Source organism: Clarias gariepinus, chromosome 2, assembly GCF_024256425.1.
Source record: "Clarias gariepinus isolate MV-2021 ecotype Netherlands chromosome 2, CGAR_prim_01v2, whole genome shotgun sequence".
Classification (NCBI taxonomy): Eukaryota; Metazoa; Chordata; class Actinopteri; order Siluriformes; family Clariidae; genus Clarias; species Clarias gariepinus.
In genome coordinates, this window is record NC_071101.1 from 19665859 (window position 1) to 19684505 (window position 18647).

An 18647-nucleotide genomic window follows, 5' to 3' on the forward strand; every position below is an offset into this window, starting at 1 on the left:
TGGCTGGAAGACCAGCTTGACTTAGAGTCAGAGAGTAGTAAAGGGGACATTTGCTGATCTTGCGAGGCAAGGAGGTCCACCTACGCTACATGAAATTTTCCAAGAATGTAAATCGCCCTGAGGGACAGGAATCTGGTGCGCTAGCTATTTAGCGGCGCGAGCACAGTCCGCCCTGGCGATTAATATACGAGACTGCCAAAGTGTTGTCCACCCGCACTAGGACATGGTAGTCTCAACTGCTGGAGGAAGTGCTTTAGGGCCTGAAATAGAGCCATGATTTTGAGGCAATTGAGTGCCGCGCAAAAAGATGGCCTCTCCAGCTCCCTTGGGCTGGACGGTCATTTAAGACCGCACCCCAGCCCATGAGGGTAGCGTCTGTCGTTAGCATCTGCGACGACAAGACGAACTTAGAGTGGGACCCAGAGTCAGAAACCGGGGTCTGAACCACATAGGAAGGGTACGAAGCACCTGGCGCGTAGCCCTTATTGGGGATTGGCCCTAGAGTAAAATCCCCTGGTTCTTAGCCACAACTGAAATGCTCTCATGTGCAGAAGGTCCAAAGGTGTCACCATGGATACAGCTGCCATGAGAGCTAAGATCTCTGAAAGTGATGGTCACTTTCTGGTCTAGCTTGATTTCCTTGATGGTGTTGAGAATGGATTCGACACGAGCGGGAGACAGCTGTGCCCGCTTACGCTCAAATTCCATGTGACACCCAAAAATGTTGTCCTCTAAACAGGAAAGAGCATGCTTTCATGGCATTGGATCTCAATCCTAGGAAACAAAGATTAGCTAGAACGACATGCTGATGTCGAAGCGCTAGCTACTGAGACTAGGCCGGCCAGTCATGTAATTCAATACGGATGCTCTGGAGTCGTAAGAGCCAGAAATACATCCATGTATTTTGTGTATGTGCGGGTGAAAAAGCTAGACCAAATGGAAGGACCCGATACTGGTAAGCTTCGCCCCCGAAAGCGAACCTCAGGAACCTCCTGTGTTGTGGCAATATTTCCATTGATTTATTTTTAGATAGCGGTAAAGCCCGCAAAATCTAAAAAAATTGGACGCAGCCCCCCGTTCCTCTTGCACTTTCCGGTTTCATGGAAGTGGAGACCACGCCATTGAAACGCGGAGGGTGATGTGAGAACTGAATCCTGTAGTTTCTCTGTACAGTGCTTAGTGCCCAAGGAGATATACTTGGCAGTAGCTTCCACGCTGCCAGTTTCTCAGAAAGGGGCAAAGCTCAGCAGCTTGGTTAAACGGGGGGGGGGGATGTTAGATGTTCGGCATCCTGAAACACGGCAGGAAAAACCCGAGGAACTAACATTTTATTGGAGACTGGAGTTGCCCGAAACACCAGTGGTGGCGGAGCAAGAACACCAACCTCCTGGGGGTGCCAGGGAGAACACTTTATTCTTTAAAAGGAATTCTGCGTGCCTCTCCCCATTGGGGGGCCAACCCCCCACAGTCCTGGGCACATGAACCTCAGGGCTTCTTTGTGAAGACAATATAGTCTGACCTCTTTTGAGGCGGATTGCGTGACGCACCCCAATCTTGCGACGGGGTGCCCAGCTCAAAAACACTCTCCTTGTGTGTTTCATGCCTCGCAACAGTCAGACCCGGTCGAGACTGGGTGGCCGACAGTCCCGACTCTTGAGCAAGGCGGGGAAGGAATTTCCCGAAGGCTTGTTATACAAACTTCGCCTCATGAACCTAGTGGCGACCGAGTTAACGACATCGCCAAGTAGGCCGGGAGGCGAGATGGGGCATCGAGGAGGAATACACGATCCTTCTCCTTAATGCCCCTGAGATTCAACCACAAGTGCCTCTCCGCGGAGACCATAGCAGCCATAAAACGGCCGATAGCACGAGCCGTCTGCTTTGTTGCACGAAGAGACAAGTCTGTGGCCCGGCGTAAATCCAATACGCCTTACCTTGCAGAGCCCCGCCAGTACTCAAGTCTCTCAGCAGGTCAGCCTGGTAGGCGTGCAAAACCGCCATGGTGTGCAATGCGCCAACCTGACCTGCTGCCTAAAAAGCTTTTCCCTCCAGGGAAGATAAAAAGTCTACACAACTTGAAAGGAAAAATAGCTTTTCAGGAAGGATGATGTCCCAGAAGAGAGATAGCCTGGAAGCGTCTCTTCTATCTGGGTGTCATCATATAACTCCGCGTTTCTACCTCAATTATATTTAAATAAATAAATAAGTTGATGGCAGGAAAACACGGGATGAATACAGCTTACTCCATGAAAGGGTTAACTTATATGGAGATTGCTAAGAAAAGGGGAGAGAGCGTCGTTGAGGCTCCGCCCCCGGCCACCCGACAGAACCTGCCGTCTATGTTTTTTTTTTTTTTTTTATTATTATTTTTAAGTGCTTAGAGCCTATTACCATCTCCGCGGAAGCAAGAGAGGATGTTTATCCTTGCCCATTCACAAGAAGCGCGGCGCGCGCTTGCGAGCGGACAGAGGGATTTCCCGATCCGATGAGAACGCGAAAGAAAGGAGTATTAAATCCGTCTCTCACTGCTCTGCCGGACGAGTTTAAGCCCCAGGAATGCGCGGCGGCTCGAAGATTCTCAAGGAATGCGAGGCGCGCGCGTAGCACTTAATCGAAGCAGTAAAGTGTAGAGATCGCCCTCCGATATGGATTATACACACGGAGGGACATCTCGTTTAAACTCTGCCATTATCGGTGAGTTAAACACTTATTTTTGCTGGTTAGACACAACACGCTCACAACTAGACAAGGTGAAGACAAGAATCTGAGGAATGTTTCCGGTTCACTCCTATTTATAACCTGCAGGTGCGTCCTATCAGATGGCGTCACCTGACCGAGGTTATAAAAGCCAAAAATTTGGCGTGTTTGGTACACACATGCTTCACAACCGGCAACATGACAAGATGTTCCCATAGCGTTTTCACGCAGCATCGAGTGTAGCCTTTGAAAGGGAACTGGTATGTTTAAATGCTGTCTTCCTCACTCTCATTGATCACTCAGGTTTGCTGACGGTGAGGTGATTGTTTGCTTTACATCTCAGGAAGCCCTCATGTTTGTGTTTCCTTCTGGCTCTCCCCTTTTAGTTATGCTGTCATAGTTAGTCCTGCCGGAGTCTCTGCTTGCACTCTACAGTTAATATACATTCACGTTATGCATTGTGTGACTGTGACCATACCTAACTGCCATCTCTTCTCTTCTTCTCTTTCTTCCCCTCTTTTACTTTCCTCTCTCCCTCTGTCTCCCCCTTTCACTCTTTCTCTCTCTCTGTCGAGCTACACAAGTTGTTCCTGAGCTGCCAGTGATCCAGACTCCCTCTTCCCCTTCGGACCTGTCTGACCCATCCTGGTGCCCCGCTTCTGGTTGAAGATCTCGTCACATAAATGTGTGTCTCTTTGGGATGCGTCTGGTGTCTGGGGATGATTCTCTCTACCTAGAAGATGGTTCTGGCCTCGACTGGTGTTGGCAACTGTTTCTCTGGGGACTTGACAGTTCGATAGTTCAGGACTGGAACTTCCTACAAGTCTACCTGGGTCTTCAATAACTACCTGGACTCCATATTAACATCAATTATCATCAGCTATTATAGCTAAACTGCCTCCCACCCTACACACTGTATAAATGCAGATCATTTACTGCTTTCTGTTTCACCCAAATGAGGATGTGTCCCCTGTTGAGTCTGGTTCCTCTCAAGGTTTCTTCCTATTACCATCTCAGGGAGTTTTTCCTTGCCACTGTCGCCCTCGGCTTGCTCACCAGGGATAAACTGACCATTTTGATTCATACACATTCACATTTCATACAAACTTAAATAATTCTTTTGATTGTGTAAAGCTGCTTTGCGGCAATGACAACTGTTAAAAGCGCTATACAAATAAAATTGAATTGAAATGTTATCAGTAGGTTATTTGAAAAAAATACAAAACTGCTTATTTTACAAAAATACAGTACACACCTATGAAAAAGTAAAAACTGAGCTTCCAGACCTTCTATTTAAGGAGGCAATAGGTGTATTGTATTTAAAGATTTTTTTAAGTATCATAGTATTCATTGTTTTGTATGATAAAGTATTTGGTACTTTATGAGTGCCATTAAATTCTTATTAAACCAAAAAGAACAATTCAAATCCTGATATTTTTGAGTGGGGTGAACTACAGGAATCAAGTTTAGACATGATGACTGGCTAATGAAAATGTTGCCTGGAGTACTAGGCTTTTAATGAAGGTACAACTGACTACGATTAAAATTAGTAATGTTAAAAGAAGTGATTGAGATTGTTGGATTCAGAAAGATGCCACAATTGCTCCATTATCCTTTAAAGAAAGATAATTTCCATAGTAATTCAACCCAGTTCATAAACACAAAGCTTGTTAGAAATTCAGTCACACAGAGACAGTCTACACCAGGCTACACAAACATAACAAATTTCATGCATTCAGACATCTTCAGTACTTTATCATGTTCAGGGTTGTGGTGGATCGAATATCTATGCTGGGGAAAAAAATGGCTACAAAATTGAAATGCAGTGTATTGAGTTATTAATTTTAACATGTCCTACTTGTGCAGGCAGATATGCAGCTGTAAATTTATCCTGTTTTATTATCTCCAGCAACTGCAAACACTCTGAACATGTACTGCACCCCTGGAGTCAGATCAGTTATGTTAATCGTGGTGCTTTCAACAGTGTTACTGATTGCTGTACAGTTCTGTTACAGAAGCACATTCGCAAGTTGAATTTTTTTGTAAGACAGGTACAAAATTACATAAATATACATGATAAAGCACACCAACCCACTTGACTAAATTTGTACTTTTTCCCAACACTGCCATCATGTGGTCAAAAACCGTAACTTTTTCCCCATAATAAATAATGGAAACTCCATTAATAAATGATTATTAGAATATATAAAGTAAAAATTAAACTAATTAACCTGCAATTTGAAAAGAATCAGTCTGTGTGAAGTGGAGACAGGGGAGGAGGGGGTGGGCTTAATGTGTAGGATGAGTTTCACATGCGGATGTTAACTTTACTTATGTCCTATTCCCACTGAATTAGTATTATTTGGAGACCTCATGCAATTTAGAAAGTACCTACCCCCAAATATGAGTTTTATGTGGCACATTTGCATGGAATAAGCGAAGCGCGATTTTACTCAAATTGACTGATTTATCCCCTGTATATATACTGTATATCCCAAAGTGTGTGTCTCATAACAGTGTGTTAAGATGAAAAGAGGAAAATAGTGTGTGTGTGTGTGTGTGTGTGTGTGTGTGTCTAGACTGTGTGTGAGGCAGAGAGAGAATTTATGGATATATATATATGTATATATATAGTCATTGTGCCGTGTAATTTATATTTCATCAGGTTAAAATCCAATAGCTCGAACTGTACGCTTGATTTATCTGTATCTGCTTAATTGTGCACTAATTTAGACAGGGTATTGTTGTCTATAAACAGAAGAGTGTTTACCGCATGCTGCTATACACGTCATACAGTACATTGCTTTCTAATCATTCTTTTTGCTTTGGCTCTTCTGATAGTTTTCAGCTTTCTCTTTCTGCACATTGTATTGTATGGTGTACTTTACAGTGATATGGCCCAGCACCAAAAATACTTTTAAAGCACTCCAACGCAGCTTCTATCTGTGTGAACACTGAATTAAAAAAGCACGCGAAAAACAAAAACCCTGAAAAATTTATAACGACTCCGCCAAATACTGGCCAAATCACAGACATGCTGATTCACAGATAGTTTTCCACTTTCTTGGACTGTGAACTCAGTCTCATTGAGGATTTTCTGGAATTAGGATTATTCGCCATCGAGACAGCTTTACACAAAAGCCATTTTCTATCATTGTGCTCCCGGACTGATTCATTAAAACCAGTGAGACCGACTCATTTTCCTATTGACTGAGTCCATGACAGTGATACTGTATAGAGGCAAGGTTGTGACATTAACTAGAGACCATGTTAGAGACTATTACAAGGAGCTAATGACAAATTTCATGTATTAAGATATCTTCAGTAAGCACTTTATCAGGTTCAGGGTCATGGTGGATCCAAATTCAGGAACAATGTACACCATGTAGCTCTAACAGGAAAGCTTTTAGGATATCGTAGTATTGTTTTCAACATACAGTATGTCATCCTTGTGCAGGCTGGAATGTAGCTGTAATTTCCTTTAGTTTTTCTTAGCTACCACAAGTTTCATACTACAAATAGTTTTCATTAAGCTCTTTATCATGTTCAGGGTTGTGGTGGATTCAAATTCTAAAACAGTGTATACCATGCAGCTCTAATGGAAAATTACTTATGATGCCTGGCAATATTTCAAACTTATGTCTTACTTGTGTAGGCAGATATGCAGCTGGAACTTCCTTCAGTTTTATTATCTCCAGCAACTGCAAACACTCTGAACGTGTACTGCACTCCAGGAGTCAGATCAGTTATGTTAATCATGGTGCTTTCAGCAGTGTTATTGATTGTTGTACTGTTATTCTCATATTGAATTCCATAATAAGAGATTTTCCCCATTGACTGAGTCCAGGACAGTAATATAGAGGAGGTTGTAACATTAACTACTGTAAGATTGCTAACAGTGTCAGGCTCTGTGAAGGCAAAAGAAATCCATTAACATTAACTTTGTTCAGAAATTCCTTTTGTGATCCAATTACAAGACAATTCTCTGAAACATACTTGTACTGTATAAGCTGAAAGACCAATCACTTTTCCTTCTGTTATATTATCTGCAGCAACAGCAGATATGAGGGAGGTGTAACCGACTCCAGGATTGAGATCAGTAATGTTATAGAAAGTGTTTGAGGTTGTTGAAGTCAAAGTGATGCTCTCATTGCTCCACTGGACTTTAAAGAAAGATCTTTTTCCTATTGGTTCAGTCCAGTTCAGAAACAATGAGCTTGTTGTAATTTTAGTCACACTGAGATAACATGCAACATCAGGCTCTGTGGATACAAGTTAAAGACCATTACAAACAGCTAATAACAAATTTCATGCATTCAGTCATCTTTAGTAAGCATATTATCATGTCCAGGGTTGTGGTGGATCCAAACTCTGGAACGTAAACACCATGTAACACTACCTGCTGCACCACCTTGCAGCTCTAATAGAAAATTACTTATGATATTGAGCTATTATTTCCAACATATGTCTTACTTGTGTAGGCAGATATGTAGCTGTTATTTCCTTCTGTTTTTTTATCTCCAGCAACTGCAAACACTCTGAACGTGTACTGCACTCCAGGAGTCAGTTCAGTTATGTTAATCATGGTGCTTTCAGCAGTGTTATTGATTGTTGTACTGTTATTCTCATATTGAATTCCATAATAAGAGATTTCCCACATTGACTGAGTCCAGGACAGTAATATAGAGGAGGTTGTAACATTAACTACTGTAAGATTGCTAACAGTGTCAGGCTCTGTGAAGGCAAAAAAGAAATCATTAACATTAACTTTGTACAGAATTTTTTGTTGTTGTTATCCAGTGAGAAGAAATTCTCTGAAACATACTTGTATAAGCTGAAAGATCAATCACTTTTCCTTCTGTTATATTATCTGCAGCAACAGCAGATATGAGGAAGGTGTAACTGACTCCAGGATTGAGATCAGTAAAGTTAAAGGAAGTGTACGAGGTTGTTGAATTCAAAGTGATGTTGCCATTGCTCCACTGTACTTTAAAGAGATATCTTTTTCCTTTTGGTTCAGTCCAGTTCAGAAACAATAAGCTTGTTGTAATTTCAGTCACATTTAGGTCACGTGCAACATCAGGCTCTGTGGATACAGGTTAAAGACCATTACAAACAGCTAATAACAAATTTCATGCATTCAGTCATCTTTAGTAAGCATATTATCATGTCCAGGGTTGTGGTGGATCCAAAGTTTTGAACGTGATAGTGTTCCTGTAACACTATCTGCTGCACCACCATGCAGCTCTAATAGAAAATTAGAAAAAGTGATGCTGTCTTTGCGCCAGTGTACTTGAAAGAAAAATATTTTTCCTATTGGTTCAGTCCAGTTCAGAAACACTGAGCTTATTTTAATTTTAGTATAATTTCAGATGTAAATCAGGCTGTCCGATTATGGCTCTGACATACTGAGAAAACTTTCTACCTTGCTACTGTGGTATCCAAGCACCTGCATTTTAGTAGTGCTTTGTGATGTCCTGGGGTGAGTGCATTAGTGTAGCAGGAGATTACATAGAGAAATGAATGTATTTTTTTTTACTCTCATAAATGTGTAGTGTTATTCTGAACAATTAAAAGTCTTGGTTTGACAAAACCAAAATTTAAACAATGCAGTTCCTGGTATATAATCTAGACTAGTGCTGGGAAATAAGGACTTTGATAGAGTTAATGGTAACATGTGGTAGTACCACTGTTTGTCAACAGTGGTGTTGTCTGCCTCAATCTCATTTTTATAAGGGTTCATAATCTTGACTGCTCAACAACTTGACTTTTGTTCATCAACCTATTTTGAAGCCCATGATGTTCAGTTTGGACTTGCTCAAATTATATATTTGTGTAAGACACGAGGCGAGGTCTTACGGGGAATAGGAAACGTGTGGTGGTGTGCACGTGCGAGTTCAGGTGGCAAAAGGTGACGGCGGAAAGAGTAGCCGAATGGAGCACACATAGATAGCTCTCCTGCACGCTCCTTAAAATGACCCCTTCCGCTAACATGAGCCAAGACCCTCCCCTTCCAGCCCTCTCTGGCGAAGCCACAGACAGGAGTCCCTTTTGACGGAATCAGGGGTCTTAATGCAATCCATTTCATGGCCTTTCCCTGCCGCAGAAGCTTTAGCAGTTCTTTTTATTGCGCCATCCTCATCGCTGAGATCAAAGGGCAGCTTTAAAGTCTCTGGGGCACATTGCCGCACTTACATGCCACGCTACATCGCATGACTTTTTGCTTTCTTCCCGGACTCCAGAGTAAACACTACGCCTCGCTTTTATGATACGGAGAAAGCCCGAAATCAATTAACATTAATTATCGCCAGCCAGCCCAACATGGCAGCCTTACCCCTTTGCTTACCTGCTGGGTGGGGGGCACCTACCCAGGGAGCCTACGGCATGTGCGAGGAGCAACAACATATTAAGGCACACATCCATGTTTTGTAGATTTTATAGCAGTTTAGCCATAAGTGATAAGATTTTAAAGTAAGAGTTTATAACAACATACAGGTACCTGTCTCCTAAAATTCTATAGAACATACATCTCAAAGGAAAGAAAAAGCCCTAATATTCTATAATTCCCTTTTTTCACATTTCACTAAACCATACTTAAATGCATATTTATTGAACGTGCAAATTATTTTCTTTGTCCTACTATCTGCACATTCTCTTGAACTTAATAGAGAAGAAATTTAAAAGAAATATTCAATGTTGTTGCATTCAGAGTTATACAGTTATGGCTCCATTCCAACCTGTAGATATTAGCATTTTGGTTAATGTAAACGCTTTTTATGTATTAAACGCTGTATTTCTTTTCAGCAAGGGGTCACCTCATATACAACCTTGGCTCAGGTTTTTAATGTCGGATGCCCTTCCCGACGCAACCCTCTCATTTTATCCCAGCTTGGGACCAGAGTGTGGTTAATTTTTGACTTACCGTTATAAATAAAATATTCAATTAAAAATCTCTTTCATGTTTTCCCCACATGATGAGTCACATTACTGGTGCTATATGAGCATGTGGAATCTTTTTAGAAAATACTGCCAGGGAACTCCATATAAGTTAGTGTTATACATTTGTTCCATCTTAATATAAACCTGAAAATAAATCAACTTTCTACACATCATGTAGGACTTACTTGTAAATGCTGAGATTTGAGTTGTTGCTCCTGTAGTTTGTCCATCTTCAGTAACTGCCGTGACAGTGAACGTGTAGTTCACTCCAGCAGTCAGACCAGTGACATTGTAAAACAGGTTTGAAGTGTTTCTGCTGTTACTCACACTGCCATCAGTCCAGGTTAAAATAAACAAAAAGCTGTTCCCAGGTGGTGCAATCCAGGTTAGTGACACAGATGATGTGGTTTTGTTAAAGACAGAGAAATTGGGGACAACACCGGGACCTGTAAATGACACATACACACACAATGATATTATAGATGACATCAACATCTAACATGGAGTTATACAATCTTTCTAGAATATTTAGATCAGTACTACATAAAGGCTAAATACTTTAACCTAATTTCTTTACATTTTCTCCTATTTTAAGTAAGCATAATTCATTATTTAAATCCAATTTTTAATGGTTTACACCTAAACATATTGGTAATCGGCAGGCACTACTCAGAAAATAAAACTTATAATGACATGAAAATATAACTACTACAGTACCTGTAGTGCAGGACTTAATATTTATAAATTTTATGTTCTTGTCAGAACTACAGCAAACAGGAACCACAACACTCAATCCCAACACTCTAGCTCACTCTAACCTCTCATCTGCACATTTACTACACTCCATGACTTACTTGTATAATGGTCTGCATAGGCAAATGAACCAAAGTTGAAAAACAGAAGCTGAAAGAAACATGAAAAAAGTCAAATGAGAAATCTCAAAACACTGTTAAAAACAATTGATACAGAACATTACATTATTAAGGAAAATCTTCATAGTTTGATATTTAATTACGCACCCGCTTAAAAACAAGATTAATAGACTAATTAATAGTTATTCTATCACTTGTAGTACTATTATTTAATTAAATTTATATTAAATAATATATTTATTATATAATATACAGTGGAACCTCGGATTACGAGCATAATTCATTCCGGAAGTGGGCTCGTATTCCAAAACACTCGTAAACCAATTTTAATTTTCCCATAAGAAATAATGGAAAATTAAATTATTCGTTCTACAGCACAAACAAATAAATACATAAAAATAATTAATACAAAATATTAGGTAAAAATAAAACAAATTAACCTGCACGTTACCTTTCAAAAAAGTTAAAAATAAATCCCGGCAGATAAGCGTTTCCCTTTGTGCATGCAGGCACTGTGTATGTGTGTGCGTGTGTGTGTGTGTGTGTGAGGCTAGAGTAAGTGGAGACTCTTGTTTTCAGCCCCTCCTGTCTCCCTTTCCTCATTTTACACATTAAAACTTTTTTCTCTCGTTTAAACACACTCACACACACATTAACGGAAAGACTGTTGTTCTGTACAAAATTATTAAAGCTTCTCCTTTTTTTTTATGTTGCTCGCGACAGCCCGTTAATTCATGCTCGTGTAATGATGAGATGGACAAACTCATCGATGCCCGTTCTTTTATTTTCTGCATTGTCAGGTTATAGTACAAACTTTCCGGTGGATGCTGCACTTAAATTCAACTAAAAAAACTACTGAAGAACAAAACTCAGGCCCAATATCCTAACTTAAATCTCAAATTCTCGTTCACACACACACACACACACACACACATTACCCACAATGCATATCCCGCACTGGACTACACTTCCGTAAACAGAGGTCATAAATCAACCTCTTTCTCCTGCTACACTGTTTATTATATCATTGAAAATGCTCGTTTTTCAAGTTAAATTTTATAAAAAATCTTTGCTCGTCTTGCAGAACACTCGTAAACCGCGTTACTCGTAATCCGAGGTTCCACTGTATTTATATTTATTCAATATTTTAATTAATACTGTCACAACACATTTTTACAGAAATTTGCATGAAGATAAATATTTACCTATCTAATAGTGTCATGGCATACATTTGATTTAATTTTCTGGCACCATCTTGTTGCAATTCAGTATATCAACAAAGACGCAGATAATTTAAGTCATTTTCTTAGTGGTTGGTTTAGACCATGTGACCATGCGGTTACCCAAACAGTCTTTACTCTGTTTTCTTCGTGTTTTGTGCCTTGGAAGGGCTTTGCTTGTAAGTTTATTACTTTTCTTTAAAGTTGTAGAAATGTATCTGTACATTTAAGATGTAAATTTTACAAGTTTAAAACTTTAAAAACAATTTATTCTAAAGTGATAGCCATGCTAAGTAGAGCTAAATGTAGTCTTTGTTAGGAGTGTCCATAGAATGTTGTAAACTATGAAGATTCATTTGCAGTATTTGTGAATATTTTTTAACCATACGTTTGTAATCTGTGTGTTTTAGTTTTACAGTAAGAATAAAGAATAGGAAAGAACAAAAGTAAAGCATCAAACTTCGCTCCTGCGTCTGCCTCCTCTTTTTTCAAAATCTAGCTGTTAGCTATCTGTCAGTGCTGCATAGACAGAACACGCATCTAGGACAGAATAAATAGGCAATCTAAAGGCAACAGTGCCAACAAAAACAATTACACCATAAATAATAACATTATGAATGGAAATCCATACTGTAGTTTTGTCTAAGAAGCTTTTACTAATTTCCTGAAACACTCAGGTCATATTTATAAAACTTGACCACTTTAATGAAAGCCTGAGGACAAAACCAGTGCATTCTTAGAATAAGCATTCTAAGTTTTGAAGTAGAAGCCGTTGCATGAAACTACTTAGGGCGTGCATACTGTAAAATTTCTCTCAAGTCACCACTTTATTTAAAATGCTTTAAACATGTGTAATAATACAGCATATGTGTATCTACAAGGTAATACTATCTGTGTTTTCACAGGGGTGGGGCTAAGAAACATGTATCTTGGTTTATTAATTGCACATTTGGTTTAGTAGTCAGTGCACACCATTTGTTTGAATTGTATATCAGGTATGTTAAAACTAAATTATAACACTCAGAAAGACCTTTTATTTAAGGTAAAGTGACTGAAGTTGATGCTTTCATTATAATACAACATATGTTCAATATTGTGTAGGTTCACATGTGGCACATGGGCAGCTCTGTCATCTGATTGTCAACAGTTTGGTGCTATCTTGTTTATAGGATGTTACTGCAATTAATGTTGCATCTTATGCTACAACTCATGTTGGATTTAATATAAAAGTGCAGTTGACTGTTGGGAATTCCTTATTCAAAAAAAAATTTTCCCAAAAAAAAAAAAAAAAAATGGTATTGCATATATTGTGTTTTTTTTTTTTTAAGTTTTAATAATTTTCAAAATATTTATAGAACTTTGATATTTAAAGAAATACTTATTTTATTTGTAACAGTGCACTGGTGGCTTAGTTGTAGGTGAAAATGGGAGGGTTGTGTCAGAAAGGCCATTTGGCGTAAAACCTGTGCCAAGCATGTGTATGCTGACCAGATTGTCCATTGTGGTGATCCCTTGCCTGGAGCAGCCAAAAGACAGAGAACTTATTTAATTTGCAACAACTAAAAAAAAAAAAAAAAAAAGGTAATTAACTAAAAGATTCATGATAATTGCTATTAAATAGTATGAGTTAGGCTAATCAGTAATCCAAGTAAAAAAACTATTAATATGAATGAGTACAACAAACTCAAAAACTGATAGGTTTGTTTTTCTAAAATTGGAAACATTATCATTTAAAAAATTGACAACCTTGGACTTCATGGCTTATATATATATATATATATATATATATATATATATATATATATATATATATATATATAAATATAATCAGGATTACATCATGATTCTTTCTCATTGATTTTACTATTCTGCAAGTTGTCTGAGCCGTACACACAAACTAATTAGACTTTTTTTTTTTTTTATAAAAAGAAAGTCTTTCAGGTAACAAAGTATAAAATAAAGCAAAGAGCAGAATGAGCAAAGATAAAAATCTGTGTCAATTTATCTTTGTTATTCGAATAGATACACATTACAAATAAACATAATATGAATAAAAAAACAAAGTTTTTATTTTTCAGGAAGATTAGGTGTATTCAGCAGTATTGAATTAACAAACATGAAAGGTGAAACACTATATGCTTACACACTTCAACCATCATTTCATTCTATTTTATCTTAAAAATGTGTGAAGAATAGAGTGACTTTATAGTTACTTACACTATGTGTATCTGTTATGAATAAAACACATGAGCAAATTAGATTTGAATGGGTTGTTATTGTTGCTTCCATAGACATCTTTGTGTATTTTACAAGCTCAACATGTGTTGTTTTACTAGTACATATGTGTGTTTAAATGTCTGAAACCTAAAATATGCCTTATGTGGTTAACCCTCTGGGGCCCGAGGTGATTTTGGGGCCCTTGAGATGTTTGGACATGTTCTGATATTTGTGCTTTTTTTTCAGCTATTTATAACATATTGTTGACCAACCTGTATTTTTCTTGTAATCAGCACAAACTGTTCTACAATAATATGTGACAAAATGAATTTGTAAATGGGTGGCCCATTGTAATGTGTCACTCCCCTTCCCCCCAAGAAGTGTACTCTAAAGTACCTCACACAACTGATGACAAGCTAAACTTGGGAATAAAAGGGATAGTTTACTACATGCATTCACAATCTTCAAGGACTTATCGGTATGAACAAGCTGCAAAGATGCCAAGACATTGCACTGCTGCTAAGGCTTTGGCTCTGCTGCAAAACATGGACTCTTGTGACTCGGATGGTGGGGAAGTAACTATTCACTTGCAAGAGAGTTTGGACTCTGACATGTCTTCAGGTGATGAGATGTTCCGGGTTAGAAAGTAGAACTCCTCTTAAGAAGAAAAGTCGGCTGGAGACACAGACCACACAGAAGAATTCCAGCTATGAGAAGGCAAAAGATGGCACAGTGTGAGTTGAGGAAGAAGTAGGGAGGCCGCTCCCTCACGGCCAACTAGAAACATATACATGTGATGGAGAGCCAACAGGAGAAGTCAGAGGAACCATCAAAAATCGCTTGCAGAGCTTCTTGTTTTTGGTGAGTTGGGACATCCTTCACACTATAAGAAAATGTACAGTTGAGTATGGCTGCAGGATGGAAGCAGATTGGGACATGTCTGTCTATGAACTGATGGCGTTCATCTCCATCCTTCTCTGGAGGGGGATGATCAGAATTCCGTCGCTGGCTAATGCATGGTCGGCAACATTGGGGATCTCGCACGTCAAGAGGACGATGGCCCGAAACCACTTCCAGGACATTATGAGACACCTACGCTTCGATGACAAGGACACACGCACTCAACGGGTAGCAACGGACAAGTTCGCAGCAATCTCAAACGTTTGGCAGATGTTTGTTACTAACTGCATCAAGTCTTACAACCCGGGCCAGCACATCACTGTCGGCGAGCAACTTTTTCCAACCAAGTCTCACTGTCCTTTCCAGCAGTACATTGCCACAAAACCTGGCAAGTTTGGAATCAAGTTTTGGGTTGCATGTGACTTGAAGTCAAAATACATGTGCAACGCTATCCCTTATCTTGGCAAGGACCTCAGTCGTCCCTCTGGGGAGAGACTGTCCGAGAATGTGGTCATGAAGCTGATGGAGCCTTTCATGGACAAGGGAAGAACTGTTACCACTGACAATTACTTCACTTCATTGTCACTTGCTGGACGACTGCTCAGCTGGAAAACTACCCTTGTTGCGGAGGAAGACCGTCTGCATCCTCAGCACCATGCACAACATAGTTGAGATTGGGGATAACAGAAAGAGGAAGCCAAACACAGTCACTGACTACAACACCATGAAGTGTGGCGTGGACAGTGCAAGAAAAATAATGCAAGCTTACGCTGTGTAGCCTGCTACAAGTACACATGTGGAAAATGCAAAAAGGAAACTGAGTGGCAGTGCCAGATATGTGCCAACAGATCACACCAATGAACTGCTAAAATACTGGTCACTTACACACACACATACATACACAAACACCAGATGTTGCACACTTATGTAAATATATATTTTTCTATTAGTGGTAGTAGTTTTTATCCTGGGAGAAGGCTACGTGGAGATACATGAGTGGAATTTACATACCATTTGTCTTCAGTATGCCTCTTCTATACTTTTCTTTTTATTCTATTTTATTGTGTGTTCTTACTGTGTCAATTTGTTGGGCAGTTGTGTAATACATTTCACTTCATGCCGTACCGTGTATGTATGTGAATGTGACAAATAAAATTTTTCTACACCAATTGTACCCTTGGTATGGCCCCTTACATATTGCTCCTAGATGACTGTGATCCCTGATTGTAAAGTCAATAGCACCTTGTACGTCGCTCTGTAAGTAATTGCCACATTTACAGAACAAAGGCAACTGCTCACACGTGATTAAGGATATTAGGTAAAAACAACCGGGCCAAATGGCCCCTCTCTGGTAGAGCTAGGGGGATAGGGCCAAATGGCCCCTCTCTGGTAGTTCTAGTAAGAAGCTGCAGCGTTTTTTCAGTTTTCAGCGATGAGTCCAGGTCTGCTGAATTTGACAGTCTGAAGACAAACTACTGTTGTCTGACTGACTCCTACGTAAAGCCTGAGTAAATGAATATAGTCAAATTTACATTGTGTTTTCTACTATAAGATTATCATAAACCAAATCTAAGCTAAGCGTAACATCTTTAAGTTCTTGTCCTGTTGGCAGGAATCCGATATAGTAAAAGCCTATAATAAATTTGACTATATTCATTTACTTAGAGCTGTTTATTTACTATAAACCCCTCAACCACTGCCCGCAATCTTGGGGTAACCGTGGACAATCATCTGTCATTTTCCCCACACATCGCTAACCTTACTCGCTCTTGTCGATTTCTTCTTTACAATATCAGAAGAATTCGCCCATTTCTTTCTTCACAGGCTACTCAGGTGCTTGTTCAGTCCCTTGTTATTTCAAGACTGGACTACTGCAACTCACTCCTGGCAGGCCTGCCTTTGTCCACGATTCGTCCTCTGCAACTGATCCAGAATGCAGCAGCACGACTCGTTTTTAACCTTCCCAAGTTCTCCCACACCACCCCACTCCTCCGCTCCCTGCACTGGCTTCCTGTAGCTGCCCGCATCAAATTCAAAACACTGATGCTTGCCTACAAAGCCAAAAATGGCCCAGCACCCACTTACCTCTCTGCGCTAATTACACCACGCACTGCACCACGTTCCCTCCGATCCTCCAGCACTGCTCGCCTCATTCCACCATCTCTCAGGGATCGAGGGCGGCATTCATCCAGGCTCTTTTCTGTTCTGGCACCTAGGTGGTGGAATGAACTTCCTCTAGATGTCCGTATATCAGAGACTTTGACTATCTTTAAACGACGACTCAAGACGCATCTGTTTCTCCAGTACTTGGACTGAAAAAACTCTTCTCAGATGTGTTGGACTAATGGTACTTAGTTATTAACCTAGTTAACCCAGTGTAAGTATGTATCCAATGTTGTAAACATTAAAGCACTTTTTGTAAGTCGCTCTGGTTAAGAGCGTCTGCCAAATGCCTAAATGTAAATGTAAATGTATAAAACATATTATGATCTGTTCTATAGCTTATCTGCTTTAACTTTTTGGTAAATATTCTAGTTATAGTGTGATAAGTCTTACTTTAACCATCCAGCTAAGATAAATGTTATGTCGCTGATTGATAAAATCTGGATTAAGTTTATTTTATTTTATTTTATTTTTCAGTTTTCTCCTTGAGGGATTGCCACCCTATTGTGGTCAGGGGGTTTGCGTGCCTCAGTGACATTAAGAGCTATACCAGCAGGAGCTTAGTCTTCAAGTGGAACACCCAAGTTGGACAGGTCTGAGGGTAGAGGCCTGACAAAGTGCAATCTAATTCTCCAGGCTTTGGACGCAGCTAACACCACAATTTAGCAAGGACAAATACTGTAACTATAAGCACAGAGAAAAAAAAACAGTGCTCGAACATGATGCCCCTTCACATTTCTGATTGCCCCCCCATATGTGCCTGTCTAGAACCGGCCCTGAGCAGAGGGACCTCCCCTTCGATTTTTTTTGCTTGCTGTTTGCTTGGTTCTTGTTTATAATATGTTTAGTTTAGCTTGTCTAGCCTAGCCCTTGTTTAGCTTAGCCCTTGTTTAGCTTAGCCCTTGTTTTGCTTAACTTCTGTTCTGTTTAGTTTCTGCGTTTTCTAGACAGTCATAATACTGCTGTTTTAGTTCCAGTGTTAGCTCTGTCTTATTTCCTTTGTGAGAGTTTCGGGTTTTATTATTGTCCTAAATATTTAACCCGATGTCACAACCATATAACATTCAGCAAATTGTAATAATAATATCAAGTCATTAATCAGTGAATAACATTTGCCTAAAAATATGTTGTCAATTTTTTTACTAATGAGAAAAAATCCTACCTGAAATAGAAACGTACTCAAAAGAGTTGTTTTGAGTTGTTTTCTAAACGTACAGTGTCTCATGATGCCTGTTGAGTTTTACTGACTGCTGAAGCCTCACACATGCAATTTAAAAGGTTGCAGCCTGAGTGTGCAGGAAGCAAGGTCTCTCCGCCTCGAGCTTGGACCGGCCATTGAGGAAACATCTGTTTTTGTTATTTTTTCAGTTGCTAAGGTCATAGTTTTAGTAAAACAGTGATGACTAAACTAAGTGTTGACTTTAATAGGGACACTATTACAGTTATTTAATCAGACAATAAAGTGGGATCAGCACCAAGCATAAAATCATGCAGATACAGGTCAAAACTTTTAGTGTACATATTAAATGTTAAAATTAGTTTTAAAAAGTGTGATCTAAGTGACTTTGACTGTAGCATCAACAGGCCATTTTCCTGTAACCTTTCTAACCAGCAAAGCATTTTTACTCTGCGCATAATT

The 18647-nt window shown here is 39.5% G+C and overlaps 2 protein-coding genes across 2 annotated transcripts in view; both read right to left on the reverse strand.

Annotated features, from left to right (window-relative positions):
* LOC128505630 (receptor-type tyrosine-protein phosphatase eta-like) overlaps positions 1–6489 on the reverse strand; it is a 45202-nt gene extending 38713 nt beyond the window's left edge. The window contains exon 1 of the mRNA XM_053476160.1: positions 6345–6489. Within this exon, the coding sequence (XP_053332135.1) occupies positions 6345–6456 (112 nt within the window). The 5' untranslated portion in view covers positions 6457–6489. The remainder of the gene's footprint in view (positions 1–6344) is intronic.
* The window catches only part of LOC128540429 (receptor-type tyrosine-protein phosphatase eta-like), a 138648-nt gene extending 120402 nt beyond the window's left edge, over positions 1–18246 (reverse strand). The window contains exons 1-3 of the mRNA XM_053510720.1: positions 18171–18246; positions 10491–10539; positions 9822–10082 (exon numbers count right to left, since the gene is read on the reverse strand). Coding sequence (XP_053366695.1) covers positions 9822–10082; positions 10491–10539; positions 18171–18233 — 373 coding nt within the window. The 5' untranslated portion in view covers positions 18234–18246. The remainder of the gene's footprint in view (positions 1–9821; positions 10083–10490; positions 10540–18170) is intronic.
* Between the last annotated feature and the right edge of the window lie 401 nt (positions 18247–18647).